The sequence below is a fragment of the Rhagoletis zephyria genome, unplaced genomic scaffold, assembly GCF_001687245.7.
Source record: "Rhagoletis zephyria isolate East Lansing unplaced genomic scaffold, Rhagoletis_zephyria_1.1 Rzeph_scaffold_04257, whole genome shotgun sequence".
Taxonomy (NCBI): Eukaryota; Metazoa; Arthropoda; class Insecta; order Diptera; family Tephritidae; genus Rhagoletis; species Rhagoletis zephyria.
The window spans coordinates 21,810-46,247 of NW_016161340.1; the positions used below are offsets into that span (position 1 = coordinate 21,810).

The 24,438-nt window shown below is 36.5% G+C and overlaps 1 protein-coding gene across 1 annotated transcript in view; it reads left to right on the forward strand.

The window, feature by feature from the left end:
• LOC108370465 (cell wall protein DAN4) overlaps window positions 1-24,064 on the forward strand; it is a 24,684-nt gene extending 620 nt beyond the window's left edge. Inside the window, 7 exon segments of the mRNA XM_017625793.1 lie at window positions 17,405-17,569; window positions 17,953-18,066; window positions 19,401-19,484; window positions 20,549-20,650; window positions 21,210-22,259; window positions 22,459-23,006; window positions 23,008-24,064. Of these exon segments, the coding sequence (XP_017481282.1) occupies window positions 17,405-17,569; window positions 17,953-18,066; window positions 19,401-19,484; window positions 20,549-20,650; window positions 21,210-22,259; window positions 22,459-23,006; window positions 23,008-23,463 (2,519 nt within the window). The 3' untranslated portion in view covers window positions 23,464-24,064.
• Window positions 24,065-24,438: the final 374 nt, after the last annotated feature.

The window sequence follows — 24,438 nt, forward strand, 5'->3', positions numbered from 1 at the left end:
TGTTTGAGTCACTGTTTATAGATATAGATTAAAAATTTGTAAATTTAATCTCTTTTAGGGGAAATCTAAACACTTATATATCATCAAAAGTAAATAAAATTAAAAGCAACACTTTTTGCGTTTTAAAACAAAAAAAAAATTAAAAATAAAACAAGAAACATTAATTTGAAAAACACATTGAAAAAAATTTAAAATTAATTTAAAAAGAAAAACATTCGCTGACCGAGGATGCGAATTTCAGATCATTCGAATCGCACGTCAGAGTTTTGCACTGTCGGAACGCCGCTAGTGAAATGACTTACCGTCTACGGCAATGATGCTACTAGTATTCTTAGTGGCCACCCTTGACCCATCGCCATATGTAGCTAGCTTTCCTCAAAGAAAATGTACAAATAACCGTGACCTTTATTTAGCTCCTTCCTAATCAACTTCAGGTAAACTTACAGTTAGATACATTTCCTGCAGGGATGTATGTATGTAAATACAAAAATATTCATTCATTCAGCCATCCAAAGTGGCAGCAGACGCTAATTTATTCGCCAGACAGAAGTAAACCTGTCAGACTATGCATTCAAACATACAAATAGAGCAATCTGTCATCGCACAGAGTGGCGGCGCAGTTCGATATTTATGTATCTCCACATTGCATCGTTATGCCTTTCGATCCGCAAATTTACTATCTGCTCAACTAAATACTCGTACAATGCCCAACAATCGATGTGGTCAGGCCTTTGGCGCCCTTTCACTTTCCGCTCCACCTCTCCTCTGCATAGTTTTGGCAAACAACAAAGAAACGTTTTGTGAGCATTTGTAATGTGATATTGAAGTGAGTCTACAACTTTGTTGCTATTGTACTTGCAATTCACAATTTTGTGCTGTTGCTTTCAAATTTGTCACAGGTTTACGAATACGTTCACATACAATCAAAACATGCATATTTATATACGTACATTAGACTGCATCACCAAAAAAGAGTTGCGTTTTTTTTCGCCGGGATTACAAAATTTATTATACTTTAAGATTTCCACCAAAATATTTCGGAAAAACATTAAGACTTACGTGAGCTGGACCGATTGAAAAATACCTCCAAAAATTGTTTGTTTTTTATGTATAAAAATAGTTTCTTAAAGGATTTTTGGTAAAAATGCCCTCAGATGACAAAACAGTTTAAGCTTTAAAAATCTACATAAAAATATTCAAAAATTTGTTCAACGGAATCATAATAATGAGATTTTTGATGCTGTTTTTTAAATTTTTTCAAACATTTGTTTAAGAAAAACTTGAATAGCTGGTCCAAAATTATGTCGATATGGACTTGTGAGGTATCAGTCAAAAGGCATTTTCTCACCCGTTTTATTTCTTTGCAAAATAATTCATTCACATGTATTTTTTTTTAAATATCAGCACACCTTAATTCAACTTGGAATGACGCTCGTTCATCCTACTTTTCTCTTTCATGCTTTGCAAACAAATAAAAAAGAGTGAGAGAATTCCTGATACCCCATAAGTCTGAATCTGTAAAGTTTAGGCTGAGGTATTCAAGTTTTTTTTTTTAAGCAGTCTTTGAAAAGTTCAAAAACAGCATCAAAAATCTCATTATTGTTATTCCGTTGAAGTTTTTTTTGATATTTTTATGGAAACTTTGGAAGCTTAAACTGCTTTGTTATTTAAGATGATTTTTTGCAAAAAAATCTTAAAAAAAAACTGTTTTTAATCACAAAAAACTAAATTTCAAATTTTAAAATTAAAATAAATTTTTATTTTCAAATTGCCCCAGCTCACGTAACTCTTAATATTTTTCCGAAATATTTCGGTGAAAGTCTTAAAAAATAATAGATTTTAGAATTCCGGTGGAAAAGTAGTCCCGTTTTTTTTTTTTTTGGTATGGGGAGTGATGCAGTCTAATATACATATGCTTTTTCTGTCGTCACTGTCGGTGCTGCTCATTGTTTAAAACTGAAGGCATGTCTATCAAATCTGTTTTTAAATATATGTTTGCACAACAACTGCAAGTACTATTCTGTCATGGCGTGGCTACCTAAAATTGCTACTGTCTCATCTAACAACTCGCATTCCCACCAAACAAAACCATCAATTGTCAGCGCTTTTTCCATGATTATTATATGCATGTATGTATGTATATGCAAAGGTACATACATACATAACTAACTGCACGAATGCATACTTACAATAAATTTGTCACTGCCCACTGTCATTTGAATCTTGTTAATTTAAACTGTTGTCTAATTTGCATCTTTGCAAAATTTTAGCAAATGTTCACATTTTGTCATCAACTGTGCGTTCACTTGTCAGCAGCGTGTGTTTTTAATCGGCGAAGTTGTATAATTAGCTTACAAATGTATGTATGTATTTATATATGTCTGTAAATATGTATGTATATATCTATGTTCGGCTGAGCAACATTTGGGAACTGCCCATACATGAATCGCATGATTGTTTCCAATGTCCAATGGATGACGGCCTAAAACAGGGTAATAGTCGTTATTTCAGTCCAGAATGCTTCTGGTGTCAGATAAAGCTATAGCAGGTGAGCGATATGGTGTAAGTCATTTCTGCTTTTCGAACAAAATTTTCCTGTATCGGAATCCATCCCAGCTTCGTAGGTATTAACATTACTTCTCCAGTCGTTTCGAAATTAGATCACAGTATATCATACGCCCACGAAGGTCCGATTGCATCAGCGAAGATGGGAGGAGTTTGTGTTTCCAACATTAAAATAGGTGGTTCTCCGGCATCGCTCTTCAGTGTGTTTAGCCACGTTTGCGTTTAAATAAGGATCTTCCTTACCAGGCGTGATGGGATTGTAATGGCTGTATGTATGAGATTGCGATCGTTGTTTGCAGCTATAGTGATCGTCAAGGCCATATCCGAAACTATGAAGAGCGAAGGCAGAGTGTAAATTTCATTTCGTAGTCACACTTCGTTGGACTCGATGCGAGTGCGTCCTTTCTTTCTTGATGGTCTTCGGGAAAGAAGACGACTCCACAACTTTTTTACCCATCGGATTATGCACGCTGATGGTAACCAAATTGGGCCGGTGGGAGTGGAGTATACCTCTACAAAACACCGAATTGTCGATGACCATTCTCATCAGTTTTGATTTGCGCAAATTAAAAATAGTGTTCCCACTACTAAAAACAAAGACAGCTGCCAATAATGGGAATTCCTGGCGATCGATATTCCTAATTGTCTCACTAGTGAAGACTCTTGAGACCAAATTTCCGGTGTACGCTAATGCCAACTAAGCATCAGCATGGCTCCCGCAAACTGTTATACTCTAGAAGAATTAAACAGCGGGTCTTACAGAGCTTCAGTTATCTTGGGAGACCCGCTTTAGTCTAGCATAATTACGATATGGGTACTGTAACAAGTCAATTTCGACGTACGTCTTGAATTTGAAGGTGCCCTCGATGGCTCTAATCACCTCTTTGCTCGAATTTGTATTGAAATAAGATCTTCAATTTATTGTTTCCGCTAACTGAATATTCGAAAGAAAAAACTGGATGTAAATATTTATGTAGTATGATGTATTTTGGAACGAATTTCCGTCATCCCTTGCCTAATCTGGCTTGGAGACAAACGAACGAAAATTACACTGAAGATGGCACAACGCCGAAACCGGTTTGTCTCCAAACCAAATTTGACAAGGGATGACGGAAATTCGTTCCAAAATACATTATACACCCACCCTGTCGGAAACAACAACAACCAAAAAGGTAAAATTTATGTAGTAATTCAAAAGCCGAAAAATGCATTTTTTAATATATCACTTGTTTTTGAAGGATGAATAAAAAAACATGCATTAAGACATTTTTCGCATGTCCACTTTTTGCTGTTCTCTCTTTGCAATTCAATAGTTGATATCGACTTGTCTGAAAGAATTCAATTTACCTTTTCAAAGTAAATTAAGTATGTCCAACAATTTATGCCCACTTTTTAAATTACCAAAAACTTATATCCAGTTCTTCAATTACCAAAATTTATACCCAGCTTTTAAAGCAAAGCACCAAAATCTAGTTTAAAAGCCACAGAAAATGTGTGTTTATCCAGGTTTTATAAAACAAAAAAATTATGTTAGGACTTTTAAATATCTAACATTTATGTTTAATTTTAAAATAAACAGAAATATCTATCCAGTTTCAAATTACCAAGAAATTTAAAAAAAAATTTAATATAAAAAAATTTTCAAACATTTTATTGTCTGTACATATGTATGTACAATGAAAAATGCCAACGCCTAAAGTATTTATGCATTAATCCTTTCGGTTGTCTTTTACTTAACTGCCAAAATGCGAAGGCTATCATAACCTTAATTTTATATTCCTCCCTTACAAGTGCACTCATAACATTGCTATTATTTATTTATATTGATATACAAATAGCTGTTCACACTGGCTGCAAGCAAGTATGAGAGTATAAGTATGCAGACAACTAAGCTTCTATGGCAGCCTAAGCTGGCATTCATTTACGCCGCTGTTTATTAAATGCTACTTATTTGCTACAAAATATTTATTTGCTGCTTCGCTATTTAGCAAACATTTTTGTGGTATTTGTGCGAGCATTCAGGGCTGGCTTTTACGCGTTATCCGGACCGACAAATGTTAATTGCGCCAAATTCCAGATGCCAAACAAAGGTAGGCTATCACACAATAAGATTTCTATTCATTGAAGAATATCGTTAATTCTATGCTTCTCTACATAGTTGTATGTAAATATGTACATACACTCGCATGTCATTGCTGAATAGTTGAAGCCTCTAAGCCAACTTAATTGTTCTGAATCTGTTTTGATGAATATCGATACCTTAAATACCTAAAATTACCTAACTTATCATTAGCAATTCACAAAAGTCGAAATTAATTAGAGAACTTAGGCTTCCTCAATTTCTTTTAAATTCGGTGCATGAAAAGTGCGGCCTTATCTACTGCATTACTTTTACCGATTCAACTTCATTCTAACTCCTTACCAAATCCGCTCCTGTAGTTTATTAACGCATATCTGAGCAAAATAATCACACCAACATAATTACAAGAGGATACGAGAAGCTCAACCACGAAAGCCATCATGGTTGCCAACAACACCACCACCACCACCGCGACCACCAACACAACACCAGTAAACGAAAGCAGTTATAACTATGGGTCGTAGGTGTGGATTGGCTGCTCCTTAGCCTTTAGGATCGTTAGCTGTTTATGTGGTTTGACGCTGTCGTTTGCTGTTCAAATGGTCGGCACTTGAATCCTCACAAATCTCGCAATGGCTTAAGGTCAGTAGTACATTGTCATAATCGTCGCATATGGTACTTATGCGTTAAATGATGGCAGTACTCCATAAGTTAAAATACATATATATGTATATCACATATACATACGTACATACTATATATGAGAGCATTATGCCATACCAGAGTCTAAAGTACTTTTGCACAAAATTTGACTAATCCGGGATGACTCCGGGAGCAATCGCAAAGGAGCATGCGACTAATACCACTTTTGATCTCTTTATATCCGAACGGGAATAAAAAGCGACAAGTCACTTTTAAAAAATAAAAATAAAAATTTGCGCCAGCTGATATTCGAACCGGGGTGCTCAGTTTTGTCAGGCAAATACTCTCTCTGCGTGCCAACGCCGCACATGAAATTTCATTGACTAAGTGCGTACATATCATTAAATCGTTAATAGTACCCGTTAGAGATGAGTTGGGGACTAATTGATCTCCAATTATACCCATAAGGGATGAGTCGAGACTAATTGACCTCCATTAGTACCCTTATGAGACTAGTTGGGACCAATTAATGCCCAATTGTACCCGATTGAGAATAATCTCGGAATACTCTCTTTAGAGATTAGTCGCACAATTTTTTGCAGGGACTTTTGCAAGGCAATTTCGAAAAAAATATATCTGTCTGTGTTCGTATGGAAAAGTAGTTGATGTCGAAAGGCTGACAAAAACACGGTAAATAAATTAAAACATAATAAAATGTGTCACGTTCTCAAGACAGAGATTATTCTTCATAGTTATCGATATCACTTTTGTAATTATCGTTGGCATCCTTATGAGAATCAATAAAATTTTTAATAATTCTATCGTAAGAGTTATCTTTGTCATTATCGATGAAGCAGATGGAATACTTTGCGACACAGGTGTTCATTTTTAATCGCAAGGTCTAAAACTCAAAAAAGACAATTGATTCTCGCGGCAAAAACATGCATACATAAATACAGACGTCAATGGTCCTGTGCAATAACGGCACAATTCAAAATTCAAAATTCAAAAAACAAAAACTATTAAATGGCTCTTGTCTCTATGCCTTGTCTGATCCATTTCCATTTCTTACTAAAGTAAGTATTAAAAATTTCTAAAGTAAGTAGATACAAAAGATTGACATGAATTCGACAAGGATTAGAGACATGAGTACTGTACTTCTAGTACTTTACTGCCATAACTCGTATGTCGTGCGCCGGACCGTTAGCTTATCTCACCTTACCGTTGAACGTTTTAAGCTTCGTGACATATGCACGTAACCAAAGTATAGATGATGAACGCTTGTTTTAGGCTAACAACGACGTAAGGCGTGTGCTTCATGTCATAAATTGACTATTTGGCTAGCCGAAAGGCCTGCTGCCCGCAGAGATTCATTTGCTTTGAGGTTTGCCGGCCGCTCCAGCCTCAGTGCCCTTTGCGGTTGGCGCTTCTACACGTATCTCCATACATAACACATAGTCATACAAATATTTACATGCTTACCCACGGGTATATGTACATTAGGGTGGTCCAAAAAAAGTAAAGTCTGATTTTTTTTGCGCTCACCTCCTAGGATTGTTTTACATCAAAAAAAATATGCCCTTATTTTTTATTTTGAAATCAAAAAAATGTTAAGTGGTCGCTCAAAGCCCTCAAATATTTTTATGTACATATTTTATATAGGAAAAAACAACTTTTCGTATAAATCGTACAGAATTCTTGAAAATCAATATTTTTCTATCGGAAACCCCTGGTTCTCTTCAGGAGACTTCCAGTAATAATACCAAACTGTTTATTTAACCATTCTTTAATACTACAGATTTTTTATTGGGCCCCTTATTGCGTTTTCTGTGTTTTTGGGGGACCTATGAAATATAGTTCCTATGAAAAAATGGCTAAATAAACAATTTGGTATTATTGGAAGTCCCCTAAAGAGAACCCTGGTTCCGATTGAAAAATTTTCAAGAATTCAATACCTTTTCTACGAAAAGTACCATATAAAATACATAGAAAACTTTGAGCGCTTCGAGCGACATCTAAATAGTTTTTGATTTGAAAGTACAAAATAGGGGTAAGTTCTTTTTCGGTATAGAACAATCTTAGGGCGGTGAGAGCATAAAAATTCTGACTTTACTTTTTCATATGCATTTTTGGGCCACCCTAATGTACATATGTCATTGATTGGAGCCCGATTATTTTCAGTTAATACTTTTGCCGCGCAAATTCCAACGCCAACTGCTGAGTGCTGCTCGTGTGCCCTCTTCATGATTGACTTTTTTCCGAATTGTTTCTTATTGTTGTGATTATTACCACCTCCCCTTTTAAATGCCTTCGCCATCCGCACAAAGATTTCCTTATTTCTCTGCATTACTTAAGCTTTATTACTTGTCATTATTATTGTTATTATTTATTATTTCTATTTGTTTGTACTCCAACGACCACAGAGCGCTACTGTTCGTTACTTATACATTTGTTTACACCCATTTGTTGCTACTTATTCTCAGCCATTTGTTATTGTCTGTAGCTTTTTGTTTACATTCATACTTACAACCAGTCAAACATTTTATGTACGAATGTATATTAGGCTGCATCACCAAAAAAAAAGTTGCATTACATTTGAGGACGTCCACCAAAATATTTCGATAAAAAAATATTCAGATTTACCTGAGCTGGACCGATTTTAAAATACCCTCAAAAATTGAGGTTTTTATGAATAAACATAGTTTCTTCAATAACTTAAAAAAGAATCCCCTCAGATGACAAAACAGATTACGCTTAAAAAATCTGCATACGAATATTTAAAAATCTTTTCAACGGAATCGTAATAATGAAATGTTTGATGCTGTTTTTTAACCTTTGTCAAAGTTTGATTTACAACAACCTTGAATAACTGGGCCAAAACTATTCTGATTGAGACTTATGGGATCCCACTATTTTTATTTCTGTGCAAAAAAAAAACAAGATCATGCACGTCCCAATTTTTTTTTTTCAAATACCAAAAAAAAAATTGATTTTATAATAACAATGGAAACACAGTGCCGATTTTTTTTTTTTGTATGGGGAGTGACGCAGTCTAATGTGCATATGTAAACAATTTGTAAATGTACATAATTGAATGACTGAGTGAGTTTGGCTTATATGTATGTAGGTAAATGGGTTATCGGGTGTTTCCAAATGACGTCGCCGCCTGTAAATTGTTATGTTAATTGTTACAAATGTACGAATGTACAATGCTACATTCATTTCAAAAATATTACATCAATGTTTGTATGTAAACACAAGTGTTCGCTTGCTTAAATGCGCATAAAAATGTAAATAGAAATTCATAAATATTTGATAATGTGAATAGCTAAATTCAATTACATCACTTACAACACGTACATATGTATGTACATAAATGTGTATGTATGTGCATATTTCGGCTGGGCAATTTGATAATTTTCAGAGCGATAATAATGCTTTATTGTGGAAACCAAATGCTGACAGTTTAAAGAGGTACGAAGTGGTGATCAGAGTTATCAGAAATAAATATTTAAACTGTATTACTTGCACGCAGTGATCATTGTGATATAAAAGTATTAAACCAGTTATAGCTGATTTTCGTCACAACTTTATCATCCACTTTTCTCTGACAAAAGTAACTGAGATTTTAATATTCATTTATCACAGGGATGTTTTGATCGCTAGCAATTCTTGAAACATTTTACATACCAGTTTTAATGTTTAAATAGGTTTCGGGACCGATGGCCGGCAGGCAGGAGTATTGTAGAGTACCAAACGATTTTCCGCCAACTGATTTTTCAATTTCAAATTCTGCACTTACCTCGCCATACATTCTATGAGACCCATCCTAAATGCAAAGCTATGTTAAGGGCCGCCTTTATCTCTCAGGGTGTGTTCACAAAGAAAGCCGAGCGGCGCTGAGCGAAGCAAGGTGGAGCAAAGCCAAGCTGCTGGTGTTCACCTTGAAGGAAGCGGAGCGGAGCTTTTTCCATGTAATCAATCGGTTGTAGAGATATAAGAAAACTTACCTTCAATGAAAAGCGGCTAACATATCTGTTCAATTTGTTTCAATTTATTTCTCGAAAAACAAATGTTCCTTTAATTATTTTAATTGTTTTATTCGAATCAGACTCATGAAGCTGAAAAGTCGAAAAGGACATTGAAAATCGACCAGTGGCAATTTAACTGTTCCAGTCAATAGAAATTGACCCGTGTAAAGGCAGCTTTAGGAGGGGCTGTACGGTTCTGTAAACGGCTTCGCTTGGTTTTTGTGTGAACGTAACCTATGAAAGCGCTTTGAAGCTGAAAAGAAAGCAAAGCTATTTTTGATTTCGAACTTTCTAATCTATAGAAAACTCATTTTCCGACTTTTGTTTGACTTCAATTAGGACGTCTGTCATCTCAGCAATGTTGCCATGTTCACAGTTTTAACTGTAAATCTCATTTTTTGAGACAAACTTAGAGTGTTTTAATTATCGCTTAGTACAATTTACAGCTTTGATAAAAATTCAGAATTGTAATACAATAAATTAACGCTTTAGGCTTTTTTTTGAAAGAAAATTTTTAGGTGAGAAGGAAACGATGGAGCTGCGGATTTTACTCTTTTGAATAAAAACGGGTCAGCTGCATTCCAATCATACGGTTAAAAAACCTTTACATTCCGGAAATCCCTTCGTTTCTGAAGGTTACAGAGTTTTTGCTGAAAATGCAGTTTATCTTGGGAATTTAGTTTTTTTTTTTTTTTAATTCTGGCAACACTGCATATAAGCTAAAGAATTAATTTGCTGAAATTTCAGAAGGTTTTTTTTCTCTCTCTCTTTCCTGAGACGTTTGACAGCCATCCATGACAATAATTTTATCGATAGGTGATCGGCAAGTTTCATGTCCTAATTTTAACTTTCCGTTCCGTGTTGTAATCTGCCTTTTCAAATAGGCATAAACTGCATTTAAGACTTGGTGGAAATTAACTGCAGCAAACAAACTAAAGTCCGCGGACTCATTAAATTCATGCCCACGGTGGATACTGATAATATTTGTCCAATGAAGAGATGGGTGTAATAACGCATAAAGCCTTACATAAATGAAATAAGACAAGATGCATCCCCCCGAACTTTGATTGAACTCCTTAGCAAATCTTAAATACGTAAATCCAATAAATTCTCAGAAAAATCTGCATATTTATATAACTTATCTATTTAGAGCTATGATTTCTTGCCGGCATCTTTCTAAGTGATGATCAAAATACAACAAATACCAAGATTTGATAGTAATTATTGTATGTTTACATCACGTGTACATATTTTTTCCTCACAAGCTTGTGCCTTACACACATTTACGCTTGCAGTGAAACATTCCCCTAAGGTGCAATTGATTCTTTACTCAATAATGAATAATGAATTAACACCGATTTTCCGTTAGTACGCCCACGGGAATAGGCCAATTAAACACACGCAACACACAAGTTAATAGCCATGCTGGGAATTGCCGAAAACAAATTGCTTTCATTTCTGTAGCTAGGCAGGAACTTTACAAAATAATAATTCCAATGTGAAAAACAATTAATGATTGCCAGCTTATGATTCCAAGCAGACATATACATATGTGTACTAATACTTATACAGATGTGCATGAATACCAAAATAATTAATTAAATAAAAGCTACACTTGGCACTTAGTATAGCCAGCAAAGAAAATGTTCTCCTTAATAAATCTTTCCGGCCGCAAACCGAAGCTAAAATTTCACACGACAAATGCATTGCCACATACACACAGCTCGTAATAGCGGCCAGTGCGTATGCGTACTCTCCGCGGCAGCGCCAAGGCTGGCGCCCACAAACAAGTTGGAGTTGGAGTTGGAGTTATTAGGCGCGTAATGTTGCAGATAATCGACCAACATGTGGCATCATTAATCTACCCGTAGGCACCACAGCTGGCGGCATTGCGCGCTCACCCCCGGCCTCCCCCCCCCCCCTTTATTTTACCCACATATAAATGGCTCTCGTCGCAAATGTTACCAGCCACTTCAATTGACGCAGGCGGTTGTTGGCAATGAGCTGGCAAAACAATTGTAGAGCATCAGACATATTCGTATCTATGTACGTACGTATGTATGTATTAATGATACAATTCACGGCTGACAGTTGTTAGCGGTTAGAAGATGCGTCTTTCCGGGCAAGAAATATGAAATATGAACTGGCATTAATCACAGCTAAACTTCCCGTATGCTTCTAGGTAGGTGCAAGAAAACGAGGGAGATTTCGCGCAGTACTTAAACACTAGAAATAAGAATGAATTATACAGAGGAAAAATGTCGGAAAGAGACAAGAATATTTATATAGAATTTGAAAAATTTTGAAGAAGTTATTTTTACTTTCAAGCCAGGTATATTTATGGACAATCAAAGAGCATCTTTACTCATTAACGAGATTTTTCATTTTGACTACATTACGCGTAACTAAAGGCAGCGAAAATATTTAAATGGTTATTCTACATTCACCTTGAATTCTGGACAATACGTGAATCGAGCAACCGGGAAGGATAAAAAAAAATCTATTACCCCTTTACATTTATTAACCATGATTAATTGCATCATCTGAAACAAGAGACAAATACACAATTTTTTTTTTTTTTTTTTTGAGTTGCCGATCAAAAGCTTATCAATTTCGTTTTACGTTCTTTGATTAGAGGATGGATTTTTCAGCATTTTTCGATGCTGATATCTGGTACTACTAACTAAGTAATATGGCACAACTAGGATCAACTAAAAAATAAATTTGGGTGATTTTTTTGCATAAATCAATTTATAGGATTTTTTTGATATTTGGCTTTGATGCGGATTTTGGAAATTTTTTCACTGATTGGTATTTCTCTAACTAAACCATCAATTGGATATAGTCGAATTTTCTATCGAGGGTTTGGATATTCCAGGTGCATATCCGCTGTCACACACGGTTTGGTTACCGCATCTCGCGCATAGGTTTTCCACTTACCCCTAGTAGCCGGATTGAGTATAGCCATGCAACTGAAACTGCATACCCAGGAGGACGACCATACCATATGGAAAATTTCTGAACCATTTCTGAATCAGTGATGGAAAAATGTTAATCTGTCCAATGACTAAAAATGTACGATTAAAAACTTAATATCGAAATTATTAAAATTTGTATTCGTAATCAAATTAAGGTGTTCAAATTTTTTTTGAATTTTGAACAGTGGAATCGTGTTGCTCGTCTCAAAACCTATAATACTAGTATAATAAAAAATACAAAAAATGTTTTTTTTTGTTTAATATATCCGTTGGATTTTGCATGTTTTTTTTTCAAAGAACACTATTTTTGACCAATTTTTTTAAGGTCAAATTTTTGGTTTTGGAATAACTCGCAATTTTTTTTGGCAATTTTTTTGCTGGCAGTGTCCTCCATATAAAAGAAAATTGTCGACATACTTTGTATGGAAAAAACGTGAAACACCTTTAACCAAAAAAATTCTCAAAAATCAACGGAATTTTTTAGCCGCTTGAAACTTGCACTTCTTCAGACTAGAATTGAATGTGCTACAAAACTGCATACCAGAATTTTTTCTAAAGATTCTGATTAAAAAGTTTGAAATTTGGGTGAAAAATTGCAAAATTTTTATAATTTTTATACAAAGTTTAAAATCTGAATTTTTATGGTGTTTGTTGTATAGCCAGCTAGGCTTTTATAAAAAAATAATAAACAAAAGACAAATAGCCAAAACTGGTCAAAATATCGCACTCCTATTATTTTGTGGACAACTGTATGTATGTATGTAGCTTAAAATCGCAAACAAATTACTTACATATACATGTGTACATACATATATTTAAGTCCAAGTAGGTACTACATCAGCAAGTCGCAACAAATAATAGTGTTTAATTTATAGTAGCTACTTGACAGCGCGTGTATTATGTAGCAGTCGAAATGTCAGTAGCACTCAACTTTGAATTGCCAGCAATTTGTTATTAGAAGACGACTTAATATGCATGTTAATGCCGTCACCCACCAGCGAGCGTGAAGGTGTGGAGGGTGGAGGAAGAAGGCGCCAACCATTACTTGCGAGAACATTTAAATTTTGCGCGGCAATAAAGAAGAGTCAAGAAAAACATGAGGCGGTAGTTTACTTAACTAGCTAATAATGAAAAAAAAATGAAACACGATTTATGTAATCTCAGTTTGGACTGAACTTAGTTGAAAATAGAAATTGATAGTGCGATCTGATGATGGCCACATTGAAGATATGTATGTATGTATGTGTGCCCCATGCCCATTTATAACGCGGAAATCGCCGCTTAAAAATAAACAATGGATAACTAAAATAAACTAAAGCGTAATTTATATGGGCACGAGCGATTTAGCTCGAACGAGCTTTGTGGCCGCCGCTGCTGCTTCTCAACCATAACTTTGCTAGCATTGCCCTTGTCAACAAACAGATTACCCAATAGCCAAGAATATTAGCTGTGTGTTGGTATGTACATAGTAAACTAAGAATACAATGGAAACGAATTACGTATAAATAAAGAGCTGAGAATACAATGGCGCGGGTAAAACGAAAAAACAAAAAATCAATTACATAAAAATATAAATAAATATGTATACATACATACATATAAATAAAAAACTAAAAACAATTGCTTGAAAAATGCTACATCTACATATATCAGGTAAAACAGACGGCTTGTGAAAAAAATTTTATTTTGAAAATGATAGCAAGACGAGTTGGCGAGCATATCACTCTACGCTCTCAGTAGCACATCTCGAATTTCAGATTCAGTAGCCGGAGCTGGCGTCAAACGGTACTTACAGAGAATTAGTAGCTAGAATTTGTATGTTAATTTCAAAGTACGACAGACGCGTTTTATTATTATTATTTAATGTCGGTGACGAACTGTGTCTGAGCATCTCAACAGAATTGAAAGCTTGAAGAAATTACACACATACTTAAGTACTCGTACATACGAACAAACATAAGTTCTTAAGTATTAAATCACCTAAGCGCTAGACTCCAAGATGGTGAACCCCCCAGGTCCGTGCTTTTTAAGGGGCCTGAAATTTCATAACCATAAATTGTTATTATTTTTTCAAAATGTAATTGCACCTTTATTATAGGCCTTTATTATAAATATATTCCGATACGTGTTTTGAATTAATACAATTTATGTACAGGGCCCCGAGTTTTCTCTCGACGGCCCTGGTTGGACACTCAACTTAACGGGCTGATCGATTCCAGTCGGAAAATTCGTTCGGGTAGCCGTCAGCCCGTTACCCGCTATCCGCTGCAATTATGTTTACTGTCAGTGGGGGCCGTTGAAGCTGTGCTTGCTTGTTTGCTGTTCGAACAAAGTTTATGATTGTATATTTGATTTTTGAACGTCTGAGAAATATTTAAAAAAAAATCGTGCAAATTATTGGACTTCTTTTTATATTTTAAATTGCCCTTCATAACTTTTAATAAAAAAAATATGCATACAAAGGCTGCGACATTAAATTATGATTTTGAGTAAATGCAAAGCCTATTTTCTAAACCGAAAGAAAACCTGGGCCTAAGCGTAAAAACTGTCAAAGAGGTGATCATCACACGGCAGACGGGGCGTATGAGTGACCGCCTTCATTGTTGACTTTGCAACGAAAATTGCGGATCTAGTAAATTAATGTTGATATAAAAATAGCAGCTGTTTGTTGCTAAATTGGGTAGCCGACGATGCTCATATTTATACGCACCAAAAGCATATCAGGATGTACATACATATAAACATACTCAAAATCACATCGAAACGCCTTAAGCAAAATTCACATGCTCGTAAGTAAGTAAACATATGTATATATGTATGTATGTACATATTTATGCAGATATGCATTCGCGATCAATTTAAACCATTTGATGCTAATCATAATTTTTTTTTTTTGCATAAAATCACTTCGCACTGCATACAATGATTGAGCATCGTCATTGCCGTCCATCACAGCACAACAATCACTTGGCTAGCAACAGGCCTTCCATTTTAAAACATATTGCTATAAATACATACAGAAATAATATAATCCATTAAGTGCATATTATGTACATAGTGCTTCCATACTTACAAACATACACCATAGACACAAGCTTTAGCTCATTCAATAAATTACCGCAATTGAGATGAAGTAGGAAATGAGTTTGCAACAACAAAGCATAGCAAAGATGCTGCTTGGCATCCAGCGTTAAAGTCTCGAAATAGAAGAAGAAGAAGGCGAGCGAAAAAAAGTTACTGTAATTGTATACTACACGCGTACAAAATTAGATTTTTATGCTTGGTTATAAAAGAATAACCGTTGCAGACGCGATTCTCTCAAATTTCACACAAAAAAAAAAAAAAAACACACACACACACAACCGCACATAGTAAATAAATTTGCAACAGCAAAATTAATGGCAGCCAGTAAGCGTCAAATTTTATAACGTAAAAATTTAGGAATTAAATAAATACATATTTAAATAGTATGTATGTGTGAACTAATTGTTAAAATTTATCGACTTGAGGAGAGTAAATAAATAGGTAGTCCAAATGCTTTAGAACGTCACACTAGAACTATAGACGATCTAGTAAACCTGGATGTCATAAAAATTAGTACATAATTGCATTGGAAAATTAAGTACATTTATATTAAAGTTGATAGTTAGCCCCTATTGCAAAAAATGTGGTATATTCTTTTAACCAGACCCACCTACCGACATGTACTTCGACCCACTCAATCCGAATCTGAGGTCTGTTTGACTCGTATACCTCCTAAGTTTCGAGTAAACTACGAAAAACTGAAAAATGGCGAGAAATTCGCAATTTTCGCAATTATCTTGAAATTTAGAAGGTGTCTCGGATCTCAGATTCGGATTCAGTGAGTCCAAATACATGTCGGTAGGTGGGTCTGGTTTAGAGCACACACCACTTTTTTTTTAGTGCGCCGAGGTAGTAGATTGGCGCTTGCCCAATATATTAGCGTTTGGACGAGCTTCCACTCCGATTTGAGGCGAGGGACCTACAGTTTGACGGCGATAGTATTTTTATGAGAAGCTGTTTTTCATGGCAGAACTGTATTAATTAAATCTTTAAAACATTACTGAAAAATATTAAATATGTAGAATGGTTGCATGGTTGCAGCAATTAGTGCTGCCATTGAAAACTCCACTAAATTTTCTTTTCGGTGATTTTTCGAATACAGTTTCACCAAAATTGTTGACTGACATTTTAAATGCAAAGCACGCCGCCTGCAATTATCCAATCGTTGGCCCCTGCATTCGCTTGCCTTTGTTTGTTTGCAACACACACAGCGCAATGTACCAATGCGTTAATCGCAAAATTAACATTNACCTTTGTTTGTTAGCAACACACACAGCGCAATGTACCAATGCGTTAATCGCAAAATTAACATTGCCACACCGCCAAAACAGCACGTCGAAACTGCTTGCCACATAGCATGCCACTTTGTGTGGCATTATCAACATTTGCAAAAGGACGACAGTGTCGCTGCAGCTGCAACCTGTCGGCATCGACCAAATACAAAAGCGCTCCCATTTCACTGAAGTCAACATCAAAAAAATTTGTTGCAGGAGTTGACGGAGAGCAACGCAAAGCCGCTTTGGCTGCAAAAGCGCCACAAACTGCTGCAAAAAAACCAAAACTGAAAGCAGACACAATAAACTATTTGCTGGTCGCTGCCTGCCATTTGCTCGCCGTTTATTCACTAGCCTAATTTCCGCTTTGGTGCCGCGCGCGCGCGGTTGGGGTTGGCAACCAGCTGGTAAACTAATTTAAACTTTTGTGTGCGATGCAGTTAACCGAGAGTGTTTGGTTGCGCGTTTGCTATCTGCTAGCAGGATCCTACATTTTGTAGCTACAGCAAAGTGTCATTTCGAAGTTGTGCCACCATTTTTTTTTTTTTTGCTTCGTTCCTTTCGCTTTTGTTTATCACCTTACCTTCTACTTCTCATCTGCCGTTCCATCTAAGTACATACGTACACAAAAACTCTTGAGAAACGCCTTCATTGCATTTCGTTTACATTTCTTTGCATGTCCTGTTACGCCCACGCCCACACTGCAACAACAACAAACATGTGGAACGCCAATACCTACCCATACAAAAGCTGCGCATTTCTACCAAATAGTGCCTGCGGTTAGCGTCGGCGGTCCGGCTTTGGTGCGGCTGACGCGCGATCTCTCTTCTGCCAGGATGATGTTGGAGCAGCCGGCGGCAAAGGAATTCGCTTCGACGGCGGAGCCTCAACCGGCCACACTCGACCAGCCACAAGGTGAGCAGGCAATGCGATGCCGGCAGCAACTATAATTACATATCAGAAAGCGCCACCAACACCTGGCGACTGCCGAAGTCGGTGAGCGGCCGGCACTACTTAGAGCCACTTGAGCGTGTCAACTGGCGCTTTGGAGGCGTTCAGTGGCGGCAGCTCTTTGGTTGTTGGCTGCTGTTGCGGTGTCGCTTATCTGAACTAACATTTCGCAATTTTCTTACTTCGCTTTTTTCTATTTTCTTATTTCGTTTTTGTTTTTTTCAATTTTTTCCGTGCCTACCGGTTTGTTTGCTCGCCTCTTCCGCTGCTGTTCGTCGTTCGTCCGTCATTCGTGGTCGTCTTTGTTCTGCATCTGCATTCGTTCATTCGCCGCATATCGGTCGTAGGTCAGTGTTTGCTGGACGGTGTTCTCGTGATGGAGACTAAGGCAACCTGCGAGAAGCAAGTGGGATGTCGTGCCATACAGAAGACAGGATACTGTTGTCCTGATTACAAGTGCGGTAAGTAATAGCAGATTGTTTAGTATTTTGTTTTGCCCGGCAGAAGGATGTACTTTGCAAGATTCAGGGTCGTACATATTTCGAGGCTTTAAGTAACGGTTTTAAAGATATTCTCTTGCTTATGAAAGTGTGATTATACCAAAGAGATATCTTTGCAAAGCACCTTGGACATTTTCAAATAAATTTTGACATTTTCCAAAAATGGCTAGGTTTTGATTCATTTCAGCATCGATCGAAACTGGGACTCATGATAAAATAATTTTTAGAAGTTTTCAATTAATCTTTCGTGGTCAATAACAATTCGCTTAGACCTAATAAATCATAATATTACTATTACAATACGGTCAAATGCCTTTTATTTCCCCCCATACAAAATCGACCCGGCCTAATACTTATGTAGTGAGTTAGTCATTTAGTTGTTGCAAGCTTAAGGCTGGTATGTAGCTCTCAAGAAAGCGGTCGTGAAAAAAATTGCCATTAATTCGTGTGTGTGTGTCCAAGGAATTTTGACAACTGATACCTCACTAGGCTGTTGCCTCGCTCTTTCCTCAAGAAATAATGTAACGGGCATATATTTCTGTTTCAAGCATGGGTTGCCTTACGTTCTTTTTTCACCAAAAACTTTAGAAAACCATAGTAGAAAGCGGAGCAAATTTCTTAAAACCTGCGTACTGCCTAAAGAAAATTTTGACACAAGAAAGTTTCTTAGCCATTTCTTGTACATCATTTTATATGGAGCTTTTGCTTTTCTTGAGAGCTGCATACTGGCCTTTAGCTGTAAAAGACACTTCCCTGCAGGAAAATATACTCTTTCCTTTCGTACTAATCGGGCTCTAACGAAATATGATTCGAAACTTTTTCTGATTTCCTTTAGTTTGCTATTTCTACATATAGACATACATATGTACATATGTAGCCAAGAGCAAAGAACGATTTCAGCTGTTAACTCGTTGAGTCGATTGCCTGTAAGGAGTAAGGAGGCATTTGGGCCTGAGAACTAAAGTAGTTCACAACTGATGACTGGATTTTTTTTTTCTGCTTGCTTATTTTATATCTTAATGTATGCAAATACGTAGGAATAAGTACATATATATAGTGTATCTACATTAGTGTATGCAAATGTGCGAGCTAAGTGCAATTTTGTTGATTTTTCCCACCTTTCCTACTTTTACACATACAAACAAACATGCATATACACATACATACATACATATGTACATTCACAACTCATACTTTATCTGTATTTTAATATTGCTGAGACCACTTTTTATTTATGTACTTATTTTTGCTTTGTTCTTCTTTTTTTTCGTTCATTTTCATTCATGCATTCACAGATTGTCAGAAGGATGGCAAAACTTATTTGAATGGCGATAAGTTGGTAGACCCGGAGACACCCTGTACGGTGTGCTATTGTCAAGGTTAGTGTGAATCAAAAGCGTTGTGTAGAAAAATAAAATGAATGCAAGTGCAGAGTACATAAGTTACGAATCTGATTTCGAGATAAAATGAATTGTGTTGTTGCAATGCTATAATGTTCATATACACTTATGGCCACGCAAGCCTTACAATTACTTAAAAAAAATTAATAAAAAAATATTATTTTTTATTTTTTTTTTAATTAGTTAACACATACCAAATATCNGAATTGTGTTGTTGCAACGCTATAATGTTCATGTACACTTATGGCCACGCAAGCCTTACAATTACTTAAAAAAAATTAATAAAAAAATATTATTTTTTATTTTTTTTTTAATTAGTTAACACATACCAAATATCTATACGTATATATATATATATATACCCAAGTTCAAGTTTCAAATTTTTTAATCAAAATTTTTAGAAAATTTTCGGGTATACAATTTTATAGCCCATTTAATTTTAGTATAACAAAGTGCAACTCAACTCAAACTCAAAATTCTGTTTGATTTTTGAAAATTTTTTTCCATTCGATGTTGAGCTTTTTTCCCATATAAAACCATTGGCTAAAAAATTTCAAAAATCACCTATAATTATGGTGCTCTTCAAGCTAGCACATTATTATATTAAATTAGATTAATAAACTGCTTGCCCGAGATTTTCCTAAAAAGTTTGACATTTTGATGAAAATTCTAAGAATTTTTCTAAATTTAGTACAACGTTTTAAACTATAATTCATGTGTATGTATTTTGTTTTAGTGTGAACTATATTTAAAAAGCACAAAATTTTTTTTAATTATTTACAGAATAAAAATTACAAATTTTGAAATTTTTAAGAGTGTTAGATGCATTTTTCTAAATTATGTACAAAGTTTGAAGCTTTTATTTACATATATAGGTAAAACTATATTTAAAAAATAAATAATATTTTTTTTATTAGTTTATAAAATTCTCATTTTTTTTTTTAAGTGGTGGTAAAGTTTGCGGACCACAAGTGTACGTAGTATGCACGTATGTAGTTATGTATGTATGAAATTTTATTTGTTTTTTAATTCTGCTGCCACAGGTGGTGAAATACTCTGCAGTTCGGTTACCTGTTTCTATCGCGACGACTGCAAGCCAAAATATGTACAAGGACGCTGTTGTCCGGAATATGACAATTGTCCAGGTGAGTAGAGGGCTTAACTTTTTTAATGTTATGAAACAAAGAATTTATAATAAAAAAAATCTATAAGAAAAATATTTTAAATGGAAATCCGAGTCTAATCATATTGCGGAAATCACATTTTCATCAGTTTAATTAAAAAAATAAATATGTGAATGAATCGGAATTTCTAGGCAGAAAGTTAAGTGCCTTTTTTATGAGCCGAAAATCGTCAAATAGTTAAGATAATTTTAAACCGAGAAGGTTTTTAATAACTCGCCCTGAACTACAATTTGTACTAGGTCACTCTTAAAGTTCATTTCTTTTATTTATTTTTAACCGACTTCCAAAAAAGGAAGAGGTTATCAGTTCGTCGGAATATTTTTATTTTTTTTTTTTTGGCATCGGAAAGGTAGTGTCTCAGAGGTGGTCCCATACTAATCTGGTTTAGATCCGATCATTGGATCATGAAATATATATTTTTTTAAGTCGGTTTGTTTTTTGCTAAAAATTACTTGTTTTATTTATTTATGTAGTAAAAATCAAAATTATACCCAAAAAATTCATCTTCTTCCACCAACAGTTTCCATTTTGGATCCCAGTCAAAATGTAAACAAATCACAACATTCGCCAACTCCAGCTGCAGAAATGAACGCCGCGACAGCGCAGCCGTCTTCACCCGTGCCACCTGTGGTCGCGAACAATCCGAAAATCACCATCAAAGAGATCACCAAGCCGATTGAGATACGTATTACCGATGACAACAAAGCCATACCGATTCATCAAATGCTCAAGCCCCAAGCTACGACTACAACCAGCACAACGACAACAACAACAACAACCACAACTNAGCNANCGCCGGTAACAACATCAACAGCAGCAGCAGCAGCAACAGTTGACAGTGGCAGCTCGACTTTGACGCCGCCGCCGCCGCCAACACCATCAACAACAACAACAACAACGGCGGCAAGAACAAGCGCTTTATCGCCAACTACACCAACAACAAGAGCTGATTTGGAGCAAATACACAGTGGTGAAAATACATCCATCCCCACCACGGCAAGTTCAAGTGGAAACACAGGCAATAAGAAAGCTACCAGCGTAGACAACAACCCGCCAACGGTACTTCCAGTCACTGGGGGCGTTAATAACGGTGAGAGCTTAAAGCTCAGCGCTTCAGTCGCTTACCCAAGCACAGAGCGCAACACAGTGACAGTTATTATACCAGCACAAAGTGTGGCGAGTGCCAAAAATAGTAGCAGCGATAGTGGTGAAATATCCGCGGAGGTGGCGCCACTTGCAGAGGAGGGCAGCGCGATACCCGCGTTTGGCGCGCAGCAACTGCAACACGACGCATCGTCCAATGATCCAACGAAAGTGAATATCAAGCGCGAAAATTTGGCCACAACGGAACGGGAAACGGCAGCGTCGACTGCTGGTGAAGAATTCGGTTCACCCGAGCTGATAGATGGCAATGGCAGTGGACAAAGCGGCGGTCTGCAACTACAAGGTACATTCGATTTGGAACCCGAAACATCGGGCAGCGATAACATTTATCACATCATTCTAACCACATCTGGGCCAAGAGTGAATGAATATACAGATCCCTTTGCTGGATTCAAGACAACTGAAGGTAAGTCCTGGGGGATACTATCATCTGCAATTTCAAATAAATAAATAAATAAAAAAGGCATAAGCTGTTTGAGAAGTTCATTCGAGGTATTCAGGAATTACTCAAGCATCATATGCTGCATACTTCCAAGCGCATTATCTGCTCTATGCCAGCAGCTACATATTTCACTAACCTTTTCCCCCATTTTTCATTTCCACAGATGCTCCACACGGCTCAGCCGTTGACATACAAGCCGCAGCTTCCAATCAACAACACACCGTTGTAGTGCCACCACCACAACTTTCAAACACAACCGACTCTCCTTTCGATTCCGATAGTACAACGCGACAAGCAACGGCTTCCCCAACCGCTCCCAGCTCGAGTCCTGCCTCCGCCTACCCAGCTTCAAGCACAGACGCGCCCGAGTTTTCTTCTACCTCTACAGAGCCGGTCAAACCGCTACACTCCACCGAAAGCGGCCATCATATGGAAGAAGAAGAGGCGGCCATACCAATAGAAGCTAATCCAGCGTATCCTTCGCTGCCCGAAGATGACTTTAGTTTGCGCGATGTCACTTTTCCGCTAAATGAAGCCGATGATGCTGTCGAGACAGATGTTAAGGATGAACAGCGTAGCATTGGTGGCGCCGCCTTTGAGGTAGTAAAGGTGCGGAAGCCAGCGGAGGAAGGTAGCGGCAGTGGCTTTGAACTAATTGAAGGCTCTTCGACTACGGAATACGAGGGCTTAAGCAGCGACAGTACCAGCGAGNGAAGACTTGTCTAGTGAAACCGCCATCTCGAACAGCAGCGACTTTCAATTAGATCGCTTCTCGCGGCTCGCCAGCAACGGTACAAAAGAATCGGCAGAAACAGAGGAGTTGGGTAGTGGAGAGTCGGCAGAAGCCGTCGAACAGAAGCTGGAGAAACGACGCGAGCCGACTACACCACGACCAAAACCACGCGCCGCCGCCGACGTGGACATCGATGAGCTGGGCGACGTTGCTTCCGGCGATGGAAATAGTGACCCGAAAGAAGACCCCAAGCTGGACGCGGAGAGCATAAAGGCAGATGAGGATGTAGAGGAAGGCATAGTTAAGCAGGAGACGGGCCAGAAGGAGGATGTGCTGACGGTGAATGCCAAGCCGACGGAGGAGCGGACGGTCGAGGAGATGCCAGCGGCGACTTTGGATAGAATCCAGCGATTGTTCCTGCAGCGCTTTATTTGAAATTAATTACATTTAATAAATAAAAAAATAAACAACTCAGCTAGAGAATATTGATATGTATGAAGATGACGAGTAGAAACTGTAAATATGTTAAAGGTAAATAGGCTGGAGGGATTCGTACGAAAAGCAGGGAGTTAAAATTGTAAGCAAAGCAAAGTAAAGTTCAAAGATTTTTTTCATTGCTGTTAGAGAGAAAACCTTTGGGAATAGAACATGATATTAGTCATCTCGTTTTCAATAAAAATTGGTATTCCACGGAACGTTGCATACTTTTTGGAGAGCATCATTGAAATTCCTACATTTTTGGTGAAACATAAAGCCATAAATCACTTTAAATAGCGATACGTATAACTAATTTTAAAAATTTCATTGTAAAATGCTTTACGAGTATGTATGTATATTTTAATTAAAATTTAAGACTAGTTTTAATAAAGCTAAAATTATTTGTAAGTAGAACGATGCAGTTTTAGGTAATGAAATATATGTATTGACAAATACAACGAAAATGTAACGAGAAAAGCTGGGCTCCTGAAATGCAATAACTCAAATTACATGTATAGACATGCATACATACTGATATTTATCATTCGAAAAAAAAAAACACAAATAGAATAAATGGTAATTAAAATAAATTATTTGCAATAATTTAAATTTAGTAAATATTTACATTTGCATAACAACATACTCACACACACACACTAAAATTTTATTACAACGCAAAATTTTGAGAAAAAAAACGCCAGCAACACTTGGGTGATTCCTTTAAACTTGAAATGTTTACTAGGAAATTCGAAAATCACAAAAAATTTTTTTTCAAAAGGATTTCGAGAGTTCGTTCAAAGTTTGAATACCTTCCATCTTTTCCAGGCTTTTTTCCAGTTTAAGGAAAAATCCATAATATCTACTTATGTGTTTTTTTAATAAAAATTGAATACCGAATTGATTTATTTTACTTGGTTACTAATATTATTGCCT